Source organism: Rhinatrema bivittatum, chromosome 15, assembly GCF_901001135.1.
Source record: "Rhinatrema bivittatum chromosome 15, aRhiBiv1.1, whole genome shotgun sequence".
Taxonomy (NCBI): Eukaryota; Metazoa; Chordata; class Amphibia; order Gymnophiona; family Rhinatrematidae; genus Rhinatrema; species Rhinatrema bivittatum.
In genome coordinates this window covers 20,193,005-20,206,072 of record NC_042629.1, presented here as the reverse complement: position 1 = coordinate 20,206,072, position 13,068 = coordinate 20,193,005, and the positions used below count along the sequence as shown (strand labels likewise).

The 13,068-nt window shown below is 39.8% G+C and overlaps 1 protein-coding gene across 7 annotated transcripts in view; it reads right to left on the bottom strand.

Annotated features, from left to right (window-relative positions):
• Window positions 1-13,068, bottom strand: part of ROBO1 (roundabout guidance receptor 1) — a 1,172,418-nt gene that overhangs the window by 139,335 nt on the left and 1,020,015 nt on the right. For all 7 annotated transcript variants that reach the window (XM_029577784.1, XM_029577785.1, XM_029577783.1 and 4 more), the window contains 2 exons: window positions 12,456-12,594; window positions 11,275-11,402 (listed from right to left, as the gene is read on the bottom strand). In XM_029577784.1, the coding sequence (XP_029433644.1) occupies window positions 11,275-11,402; window positions 12,456-12,594 (267 nt within the window). The remainder of the gene's footprint in view (window positions 1-11,274; window positions 11,403-12,455; window positions 12,595-13,068) is intronic.

Genomic DNA, 13,068 nt, shown 5'->3' with positions numbered 1-13,068 from the left:
CTTTAATTTTTTTAAAATATTTTTATATATGCAACTAAAATATATCTTTTTTGGTTTTTCATACATGACTAAAATCATCCTTTGCTATGTCCATAACTCTCTTTTTCCTGATGGTCAAATTCTCTTGTCAGGAGGAAATAATAACAAAAACTTATCTTTCATCAGAGGGGAAACTTCCTCTCCTTCTTTCTTGATCTCCCACCTAATTCTGGTGACCTGCCCAACAGTGATTGGTTCCTTTCCAATTTATAAGTTTACGTTGTTGGATATACGCTATCAATGGCAGAAAGATGGCAGCGTATGAAAGATGATACATAGTAAGTTGGAAAATTCATTACGTTTTCTGAACCAGGAAGCATGTTTTATAAGTGGTTGTTAATTGTTTCTTAAGCTCTCTCCAGCCCCTGAAGCAGACGATATGTCAAAACACAGTCAGTGTCAGGAAGGGCACCAGAATTAGGCGAATCAAAAAAGAAGGAGAGGAAGTTTTCCCTCCGACGAAAAATGTTCCTTATTATCTCTTCCTGTCAAGAGGTTTTGACCATCGAGAAAGAGAGATTTTATGGACAAGCAACGGATGATTGTAGTCATATATGAAAACAAAAAAAGATATATTTTAGTTGCATATAAAAAATTTTTAAAAATTAAATAATAGACAAATGGATTGAGAGAGTCTGTTTTAAGATTCCATATTAAAATGGTATAAGAATATTCTCATAGGTATAGCCGCAAGATTGGCGAATACCTAGCCAAAGGATACCGCCCATCAGATACAGCCTATAATACCTCATATTTTGTTTTCTGTGGCATACAAGGTTAAACAAATCCCTTAGAGTAGTCAGACTCGTCACATTGGAATTTTTTAAATTTTGGTGCCTTGAGGTCAGATCTGAATTTCTCCAGGTCCCACTTGAAATTGGACAGTTGAGACTGGAAGGTGACCAGTAAGATTTGGGATTTCAAGCTCTCAAGTTGTACTGAGATGTTGTTGCATATGGTGGCAGCTAGTTGCTTGGTGGTTTCAACAATGAGGACCATAAGGTTGAAGGAACATTTATTTAATATTTACTTCCAGTGGGTAATAAATTCTTTATTGTCCATGTGTAGCGTGGTTGTTTAAGGATTCTGAGGCCACGAGGAATGCACCTCATGCAGCAATATTCGATCAAAGTTGCTATGTGAAGCTCAGCACAGGTGGCTCGCTTTTGGAGACAATAATATCAGACCAAGAGGTGCTCAAAACACCAGAGGCAGTGAGGAGCTTCGGAAAGAAGTGCAAGGAGTGGCTAAATGTATCTGCTTACTCAAGGTGAATTTTCAAAGGGCCTTTTCTAATTTCCTAACTCTTAATATTAGATGGCTAGTTCCTTTGAAAATTGACCCAAAATACTTTAATTGAAAGCATTACTGGTTGGAATACCATTTTGTTACTACTCAGCCCTGCTAGAGTCATAACAGTAGCCTTCTGATAAGCTGTTAAGATTTATATCAGCATACTTGAAATAGTGGAGAAGGCAGTCAACTTCTGCAAATCAGAGACTGAAATCTGAAGAGCTGTCACAGTTTACAACAGTAATTAAGGTTAAAATGCCTGTTCCTGTAAGCTATAACATCATGGGAGATGTTCTCCCTCATTTATCCTTTCACCAAGATGCTGATAAAAAAATCACTAAATTTGTCAAGTTGAAAAGCTGCAGAGAGAAGGCGACAACTGTATCCTCTCTAGAAGCTGAAAGAAATACAACTTTATGCTTCTGGCAAAAGACACAGACTTTATTATGCTGGCACTGTTGCTGCTCTTTAATTTGGCCATAGAAATAAAAATACTAGAAGTCATGAGATAAGATTTTAGCCTCTAGTATACTTCTGTACATCTGGAAAATTCAAATGAACTTTACTCAGGAAGGGCACAACCAAAACAGCACCTTGTGAAGGCAACCCAACAAATGCATGCATTGCAAGACTGTCAATAGACTAGTGAAGCCTGGAGTCAGGGAGGATAAAATTCCTACGCATGCACTCATATATGCGTGCATATGGCCGCATGCAGATCTACCCCGTGCGGGTTATAAAATACACACAAATCTACCCTGCAATATTGAAGGTGAATTTTAAAAGCTTGGCGCATGCCAAACTGGGAGAAATGTATACCATTTTGGCTGGCGCAACCCAAGCGGATTTTAAAAGCATTCTGAGTAAGCACATGCTTGCCCGCTATGCACACAAATAAAAAGTTTCAAAAAGGGATGGGGCATTTGCGTGGTCTGGGTGGGGCATGGGCATTCCTGGATTTCATGTTGAAATTAACGCATAAATAATTTTGCACACAAGCACGTGCTGGGGTCCCCTGCTATGTAATTTTACTTCTGCTATGGATGACGTGCAAGTTTTAAAATAAAGACAACTAGATCGGCAGGTTTTAAGGATTGGGGCTAACAGGGGAGAAGAGAGGCTATTAAAATAGGAGGCAAACTAGGAATGAGTTGGAAGAAAAACCTTTGGCTCTTTCTAATACAACAATTGAAATGGATCAACAATTTTCAACTATAAGAGATCAAGTAAGTGCTACACAACAGGCACAGACTGTTATGATTAAAGAAAAGGTCAATACTGCTTTGAAAATTGAAAATCTGGAAAATGCTATAAAAAATAGAAGCAAGATTTATTAATTTTCCTCAAGTTCCTCTAATATCTCCTAAGGAGATGTTTAGGAGGTATTTAATGGAGATCCTACGGGTCTCGGAAAATGTAATTCCACCAGTGTCCAAGATATTTTACCTCCCAAAGTTTAAAAGATCGGAAAGGCAAGGAGAGGGAGTAGCACCGTCAATTCCAGTGGGAGAACCAAGTGTGGACATTTCTACTATGTTGGAGATATCGGATGCAGAACTGGCCGACCCAGCTACACTTATTGTGGCTCTTGTACTTGAACCAGATAAAGATTGGCTAATGAGACTACTTTCATCATAGATCTGAGCTATTTCTTCAATGTAAAGTTCTGGTTTTCCCGGATGTCTCGAGGGAGACCCAAAAAAGGAGAAGATCTTTTCTCCTGTTATGACCACAGGTCCAGCAAATTGGGGAAGTTTTCTTTTTGAAATTTCCATGCAAGTGCATGAATAAATACCAAAATAATTCATATATATTTTATGATTCCCCCACAGTTAACTCAGTTTCTGATAGGGAAAACTCCTTGTGTAGCCAATAACCTCCAATTGTAATACATTAGTTGTTCCCCTTAGAAAAAGTATGGCTGCTGTTTGTCTATTGTTTCCTTTCTTTGATTTATTTCTTTGGGTTGGGGATTGGTCCGTTCCCAGATTGAGGACTTGTATTGAGAATGGGAAAATGCTAATTTTCTTGCTGTGCAGTTTCTTCATTTGTTTTATAATTCTGTTCTTATATTTCTGATCAAGATTAATCTTGTATAATTTGAAAATGCATAAATAAAAAATAATTAAAAAAAAGAAATAAAAATACTACAAGTCATGAGATAAGATTTTAGCCTCTAGTATACTTCTGTACATCTGGAAAATTCAAATGAACTTTACTCAGGAAGGGCACAACCAAAACAGCACCTTGTGAAGGCAACCCAACAAATGCATGCATTGCAAGACTGTCAATAGACTAGTGAAGCCTGGAGTCATGGAGGATATAACGCCTGAGCATGCACGCATATATGCGTGTATATGGCCACATGCAGATCAACCCCTGTGCGGGTTATAAAATACACACAAATCTATCCTGCAATATTGCTATGCACACAAATGAAAAGTTCCAAAAAGGGGCGGGGCATTCCTGGATTTTACATTGAAATTAGCGCGCAAATACTTATGCACACAGGCATGTGCTGGGGTCCCCTGCTATGTAATTTTACTTCTGCTATGGATGACGTGCAAGTTTTAAAATAAAGACAACTAGATCGGCAGGGTTTTAAGGATTGTGGCTAACAGGGGAGAAGAGAGGCTATTAAAATAGGGGGTTTGGAAGTCCTATTCCTTACCTGGGCAAACTAGAAATAAACCAGTAAAACTGGTAATGACGACTCGCATGTCTTTTAAATTCCTCCCACTTATGTTGTAGAAGCAGGATTTGCGTGCAAAGGTGTGCGACCAGGCGATTTTATAATTACGTGCATAAACATGGGAATGTTATAAAACGGATGCATTCCTGGGCGCAGGCTGACGAATGTGCGCACATGTGCACCCACAAACCTGTTTAGAAGTTTAGGGGTAGATTTTCAAAGACGTGTGCGGGTGTCCATGCACGTGCGGTTCCCGGCGCGTGCACATGGACCCGGCAATTTTATAACATACACGCGTCACCGTGCGCATGCTATAAAATATGATTCCCGCTCGCACATGTGCGCCGGATTTTAATATTCGCGCCCGCATGTGCAGGTGGGTGGCCTCTCAGCATGCGGGGGGGGGGGATTTAAAAAAAAAACAACACGTGGCGACACGAGAAGGCCTTTCCCAGTTCCCTCTAAGGAGCGGACTGGGAGGGAACTTTCCTCTCTCCTTACCCAGCCTTCCTCCCTTTTCCCCTCTCCGCCCCGACCCTTAAACCTACTCTAGCTACCCTAGATTTTTTTGTTTTATTACTTACGTGCTCTAAGGAGCAGACGTAAGTTTTGCGCGCCGGGCAGCTGCCAGCTCGTGCTGTCCTGGCCGGCCCCCGCCCTGCCCCCGCGGGACGCCTGCCCCTTTTTGATGGCCTGGCACTTCTGCGCGTACCCGGGCTGTTTCTAAAATGCGCTCGGCACATGCACGGCCCAGTCACATGTGTATCTCCCAGTTTTTGTGCGCGCGGTCTTTTGAAAATTTAGGCTTTACTGGCTAAATGCGCATATAAAGGATACACACAAATAAATATTTGTTGGCTGGATAAGTAGCACTTTTAAGGCTCATTCAGCTAAGTGGTTCTGAACAGCTGTATATATGTATTTTTATTTTCAAGTTTAAAAATATATGCGGGGAGATTTTACACATATTTTTTAAATAGAATTTATCCCCCCCCCCATAAGTCTGTAAATTTTGTAACAGCACCATTTAATATCAGTTATGCCAGATAAATAGTGGGTATAAAAATACATACATTGGCAAATGTACAAATATCAATTTACATGCATAACTTTTGGTCCTGCCCAGAAATGCTCCTCGGCCACTTTTTATGTGCATATATATGTTTGTGAAAGTGAAAATACGCCTGCATTTTGGACTTTTCAAAATATGGAATATGCAAGTAGAGGCTACTTGTGTGAGTAGATGCTCATTTTTACGGGCATCACATTTTGAAAATTCAGCTTAAAGTGTACATAGTGCTTTATACAGACAATGTTACCTATGGAAAAAAAACCTCTCTATTTATATTCTATTGTGGTATTGGAAAATACATTTCTCTTTCATCGCTTTGGGAAATATCTTTTGAAAACAGAGCCTAAAGAGTCTAGGTGGGAAGTTTAGTTTTTCTTTCCCAGTTGATTATTAGGCACTACTTTCATATGTTTATTAAAACAATATTGAGATACTATTTTTATATTTCAGAGGATTCCCTGCAGGAGGGAATCATACAACTTTCTTCTATAATATCCATGACGTTCCTCTTCTTTCTCACATATGTATTTGTGTAGACGTAATTAACCAGCTTTCCATACATGCATAAGTTGGCGTACAACAGAACTAAAGCTTTGGCATTGGCCTGGGCCCACCGAGTGTAAACGAACCACAAGAAGAACAATGGGACTTGGTGGTAGCAGTTAGACCTGTTTAAGATACAAAGCATGGAACCAGAATTTAGCTCAGACGAAAATATTATGATCTGTTTCTTGTTCTTTTGTTAATACCCTCATTGGTGGCAAAGAGGAGTAAAAGTTTCAGCTGATAATAGTGGTTGTTATTTTGCCCGAAGGCGGCTGTGGTCTATTTACAAGACAAGCACAAGAAATGGAGCTGAGGATGGGGGAACAATTGACTTACACATCTCCCAAAGGGAATGTAACTGGAAAAAAAGCCCATGCCTGCAACACTAAGTTTCTTCTATGGTATTGTACATGAGGAGATTTATATATTTGGCTGGTGATGGACAGGAGCACCTTCCCTTCTCGTTTGTTTTGGTAAGGGCTTTAAGGCATGGCTTCAATAAATGAGTATGCAAAAGATAAAAGTATTTGATAATCGGGTACCCATATTTTTACAAAGGCAGTAATAGATAATATTTTAAGTAGGACGTGACAAGGAGTCTACTCTTTGTGATTTTAGGTGATTAGCTGTCCAGGAGAGCATTGTAACACCTTAGCTCTGCCCCCAGTCTTGCATGACGTACTGATTTAAGGAATTGGGACCCATAGCATGGAATTATATGGAAAGAGTATGTACTAGTCTGTCAGTCAAGCAGGCAAAAAGGTAAAGGAGATTAACAGGGCTTTAAATTCGAAAGCAGAGCTTCTCTATATCCAGTGACTGAGAGGCAGCAGGGGTGGAGGAGAAACAATGTTCTCTAGCTTTGCATGAGAAAGCTATTGTTAGGGATTTAACTAGTTCTATAGAGGAGATGCTTTTATGAAACTAACAGCTCGAGCTAGGTTGGAAACTGACTGTAGGCACAATAAGCTTCATTCATCAAATCATTAGCATTTTTGGGAATGTTCTAGAGCACCTATGCCACATTGATGATCCCTATTCCAGAGACCACCAGGGGATATTTTGTAATGTAGCTTTATTTCCCAACTCTAAACTCATTTCACATAATATAGAGTCAAAGAAGACCTCTTACAGGAGGTCTCAGGATTGGTCTAGTGAGACGTTGCTGGAAATGATACTTCCAAAAAATGTAATCATTACCAGGGTATGTATGCATGAATCTGGGCAATCAGTCAGGGGATATCCTGTCAGCACACTGAATAATTACATGGGAAATGATATAGGAGGAGCCCTTGCATCACCACTGTATCCCCTAAGGAAGAGGATACTACTTAAATGCACCTCCAGAAATAATAATATGGGGACCTTTGTGCAGTCTACCAGTGGGCACACACATAGGAAAAAAAAGTGGCAGAGCTTTTTAAGTCTAAATTAGGTTCTGAATGCTGCATCAAAGCCTTACCTGTGCCTTCTGGGCAGTCATGTTCCCAGAGCAGTCCCCAGTGTCAGTCCTATGTACTACATGTTTAAAGGTTTTCACTATAGGATTTCTTAGGTGCAGCCAGAATAAATAATTGCATTATTTAAATAGTGCTGTGCGCGTACACATCATTGCATAGTATAATAAAGTATACTACAGCTTTATTCTTGCTGCCGTAGTGTACCGTACGACACTTCTACGCTCAGGGCAGCAATGTAGCCAAGTCTCTGTGCTAAGCCTGTGCCATGCATAATCCAAGAGGGAAAGTATAACTTCTATACCTTTTCTTTATCTTTCTGAAAAGAACAAAAACAAACAAAAATGAAATTAGATTTTCTAAAGGGTTTAGGTTATTGAAGAAAGAATTTGATTGCTTGGCAAATAACTGTCGAATGGGAAAAGCTTTTTCAATTCTACTCCTGGTAACGACTTAGTGGAGGGAACATGATCTTTCTGCTGATAGGGAATTCTAAATTTACTCTGGGAATTAAATCAATGGGCTGAGGTGAAGAGCTGTTTTATATCTGTGAAACTGTAAGAGGTCGCAAGGGAAGATTAGTACTTCCTTTGGTTCGCTGTGTGCAGATACACTGCCATCCAAGAGTCCCCCTTGTCAGACAGAAAAATTATAGATGTTTGCTCTGGTCTGATCTAAGAATTAATACAAAATGCACAGAGCAATGCTGAAGCTGTGTTTGATTTTTTCAAAAGGTGTGAGGTAAAGTTTCACAGAAACCATCAGGAAGATCCAGGGCAGGAGCCAGCTCTTTATTATTCAGATACCCATTAATAATCTAGCGAAGGGGTCCTCAAACACATATCAGATGGTTGGTATATGGAAAAATCATTTATGGGGCAATTTTGAAATAGCCCAATAGGTTTACAAGTATATTTTGAAATGGAAACTCAGTGAAGTCTCTCTTTAAAAGTTTTGGGCGAGATGGCACCAAGGTACGCACAAACTTTTGGGTGAGATGGCACCATGGTACCCACAAACTTGGCATCTGCAATGTAGCAGGGATAGAGTCCATGCTTCAAAGCACAGGCAGGAATTTCAAATGAAATCCCTACACATTGGGCCGGATTTTAAGACGTACGCGCGGGCAGACATTTGAGCGCGCAACCCGGCGCGCACAAATGTCTGCCTGATTTTATAACATGCACGCGCAGCTGTGCGCATATTATAAAATCCGGGGTCGGCACGCGCAAGGGGATTCACACTAGTGCCCCTTGCATGCGCCAAGCCCTAGGGGAGCCCCAATGGCTTTCCCCGTTCCCCCCACCCCCCACCTTCCCCTCCCTTCTCCTACTTAACCTGCTCCCCAGTCATACCTAAACCCCCCCTAACCGATGGCCTTTCCGTGATCCCGGGTACAGCGCCAAATGGCCACTGTGCCTGGAGGCTCTGGCCCTGCCTCCGGACCTCCCCGCCCACACCCATGTCCCGCCCCTTTTTTCAAGCCCTAGGACTTACACGCGCCCCGGGGCTTTACGCGTGCCACTGGGCCTTTTGAAAATAGGCCAGGCACGCGTAGAGCTTTGAAAATCTGCCCCATTGTCAACTGTTTGCCCTCCCCCTTTTCAGTGCAGATAAAAGAAACTTTTAAACAGCACTGGTGCTTTTATATACATCATCCCTTGATTCTACCCGGGTAACTGATTAGATACTTGGATAACAGTTTTTACTGATCAAGAGCTTGAAGGACAAAGCTCTTCCAAAGACAATCTCTTCCATGCCGTCTTGGTCAGCAGAGGTGACCAAGAGAATTTGAGGCCATCCCCCCATTGCTCATTTCTATTCATCTCTGAAGAGCGGCTTTCCTGTCAGCAGAAAAAATTCCCACAATCCAGTAGGCTCTTCTTTCTTTTCCTTGCTTTTTGTTGGCCTCCTGGATTTCTATTTCTGCAGGTCTACTGGTAAATAGGAACACTTCCCCAAAATATCTCAGACTGGTGGCATCTTAGAGACTAATGATTTATTGAGGTCTAAGCTTTAAAGGGCAAGAGCACACTCCATCAGATGCAACTCTTGTCCTCAAAAGCTTGAGCTTGAACAAATATGTCTGTCTTTAAGGTGCCTCCAAGTCCCTGCGATGTTTCTGTCACTACAGACTAACATAACTACCTTTCTGTAAATATTTCCCCCAAATTTCTCGGCTCAAGGGACTGGGTCAGTGCTGTGATAAATATGCTTACTTAAAGAAAGAGTCTTATTATTAATCTTCCAGCAAAAACAAAAAAAAATGTGTTACACTATAGCTAAAACCTAGATAAAAAAGATGAGCCCGCACAGGAAAAAAAAGATAACAAGGAAACTAAAGCTTCCCCTACACTAATCAAATAAAAAATTTAAGCTTCCTGCCTAAAAGATAGCAAAGCGGAAACTGATAAATTCTTTCCTTTCAAACTTCTCATCCTTACGACATATTTCAAGATAAAATAGCTACTATAAACTGAATAGATGAAAAATCCAGGTCTCACTTGCTATAAAGGGAAGTTAAAACCTATCTCATGCTCACTAGCATGGCAGGTCCAATAACATGTTCTGAAAGCTTTCTCAAAGATGGATTCAACTCATCTTCCAATCAGCAGAGTGTGATAGCTTAAGAACATTCTTTCCATTATTGTGTAAGGGGAGCAGCAATACTGCAGATTATTTAAATCCTGAGAAAGTTGATAAACTTCCCAGGTGAGTGGTCCATGAATAGAATTCATCTGATAAGGGAAGCATGCAATGCATCTTTATACTAGGTCTCAAAACTGAGAATTGCACCATAAAACAAAAGACCTGAGACAGCACTTTCCTTGAGACTATAGTGGTCATAATTTGAAGTAATTTAGCATTTTTGTAATCCTGTATCCTAGCCTTGAATTGTTCATATATTTTTTCCTCTTTACAACCTGTCTTCAGTTTCCTTTCTTTGTCAGAATTTATGGGCATTTCCAAGGTGGCTCAGCACTGTGTGGGCTCTTCTCACCCTCCCCCATCCCATCATATAGAAGAGTTATTCTCAAAACAAGCCAGCCAAAGAGTAGAAGAGTCAGGCACAAAACTGGCCTGCCTTTCACCTCAAGAACACAGCACTGAGCATAGCTTATGAATTCCAGCTCGTCTTACAGGAGTTGAATACTTGTAAATAATTCTGTAGGCATTTAAGAATGCTATAGCAGATAGCACTCAAAAGCAAAGGTATTTTATCCTGGGGTTTTTTTTTTTTATATATCCTTTTAACCTTATATTCAGAACAGTACCAAAAAGGGAACATTGAATACAATGTCTACCTTAGAGGTAGGTGTCACTGCTTCTGACTGCATCCTTTAGTTAAAACTATAAATATCACAATCACAGCTCCTGCAGAGCAGAGGAAATGAAAGAAGGAAGAACTTAGCCAATTTAGTAGAGAACTTCGTTATGACATCACTGCCAGTGGGGAGGAGGGAGAGAAAAGGGATTATCTGGACAGTGCACTGAAAGGGATTGTATGTGTTGATAATTCTCGTTAACTTAACACTGCACAATTATACTTTGAAAAGAAACACAAAGCTGAATACAATTTTCCTATTTCCAAAAGACTTTTTGTCCATGAATATGTAAAGGGAGAAAGTATTTTTAGAAGACAGACTTCAAGACTTACTCAAATAAGGAAACTCAAGTATTAGAACCCAGTTTAGTGTTACTTTAAAATAACTAAAATCTATTTAGTGTTAGTGCTAACAAGATGAATATAGGGAGTGTCATGGTATATACAAAGTGGCATTGACAAGCCATTAAAAGATCAGGAGGTTACAGTACAATGAACTGTGAGCCTGAAAGAAAAGATTTGTTGTTCTACCCCTTAGAAATCCTTAGACTCTGCTAATGGTCTCTGTTCACTTAATACTGACAAGAAGAATTGGTAATTCTATGTGATTTCCATTGGAGACGGTGACTTCCCTTCTTGAAAGTTTAATCTAAAACTGAGATAATCCTCTGATACATTAATTTTCCTCCTACCCGTTATATACCAACATGCCTTCTTCAACTATATAAGAAACTAAAACTTAAATCAAGGAACCAAATCAAATGCATCTGTTTGTGATATCTTTTCAATGACATGAATGATGGATGTTTGCTTTTTCATCTCTGCTGATTTAACAATAACGCTTCCATACCTTGAACAGTGAGAGTAGCTGATGCTTCTGCTTTTCCAACCATGTTTTCTGCAATGCAGCTGTAAGAGCCCATATCTCCTGCTATGACTTTCCAGATTTTGAAAGTGTGGTCATCGCGGATTTCATACCTTTATTTCAGAACAAAAGGAAAGGCATGCAAGTGAGAGGCAACACCAGCTTCCTATTTGGTTAACAGAAGAAGGAACCTGGTGGTATAAAGAACTTCAAATACATCATCTTTGGAAAATTCTTAAGCCAGCCTGAAAAATAGGCACATGGCTATATTTATACATTTGTTAATACTTTTATAGAACTTTCACAGTGGGTCCGTACCATTAGTCAGTCCTTTCTGAGATTCACTTTTACCAATAAAGCAAAATCATTGATAGCACATAAAAGGTCCTCATTTACTCAGCATTTTTCCCAAAGACACAAAATGGGAGAAAAGCCTTAGTAAATCTGGCCCAAATCTGGTTAATGAAATTTGCCATGATACAACACTTCTCAATGCCAGGAGTGCTCTGAAGTCACATGTTAGGAAGATTATCATAAAGTTAGCTTTGAGCTGCATTAACAAAAAAATACGCAAATATCACTATGGTTTTGAAAAACTGTGGAAGAAAAAATAACCAGGGCTATAAGAAAATGGGCCTAAGTCCAGGGAAGGACAATTTTCAGTCATTTTGTATGTGGGTAATTTTACCCACCTGAAAATGTCCCTCCTGTACCTGGTAAGAGTATTTGTATCCATGAGGAATTCCTGGGGTTTACTTAGGTCCGCACACCTAAATTCAGCTTTCTAATGTCCACGTGCTATTTTGCTCTTGCTCAGTTATCTGCACAAATCATGGGTTAAAAACATGCAGGGAGTTTCTTTCTGAAAATTATCTACACAATGGACATGTGTTAAAAATGTGCACGTACTTGGCAACTAGGCCGCCTTCAGAAAATTGGCCATCAAAGGGTTACCCCCATGTTTTGTTGCAGGAAAAAATCTTTTCTAAAAAAAAAAAAAAAGCATGTACTTTGTGCTTGTCTTTTCTATTGCACAGTTCCCAGGGATAATCAATAAGTATTTGTGAGATTTACTGACTGGTGAATTGCTATTTATTAATTTACTCTTAACATGAAGAGACACATTTCACCTCTAGTGTCTGGATAACCTGGCTTAAATACCTCACCTTGCTTTTGGTAAGTCGCCATCATCCTTTCTCCATCGCACAGTGGGTACAGGGTCACCTCGAGCCTCACACTTAAACTCTGCACTGTCATCCACGGTTACTGCCATGTTACTTGGTCTCTTCACAAAGGATGGTCTTTCTAAAACCCAAATATACAAAGAAATTGAAGAATAAAAACAGTTTCTTGACTCATTTTGACCATCACAAACTTCTTGAATGGAGACTAAAGACAGAGTTTGCAAATTGTGGCATTACATTTTTAACAACTTCATGGCTAAGAATGATATGAACCTTCCATATACTGCTCACAGAATTTCATGAAATGCCTGGTTTGTCATGATATTAATTAAATGGTTAAATATAAATAAAATAACACAGTTGTAAAATGAGGATGGTGCCTTGATCACTGCTATTGTGAAAGCTAGGCCTAAAATGGTACTCTTTCATTATTTCGATTATCTTCAGTGCACCAGCATCTTAATCCAGTCCCAACAGGTGGTGTACTACAGCAAAACGGAAATTTGTGTGCATACAACTTGAAAACAACAAGGATCTAAAACAAATCCTGCTCTTCCTTACCTTCTCCAGCAGATTTTCTCTTCCTCTTCCCCAC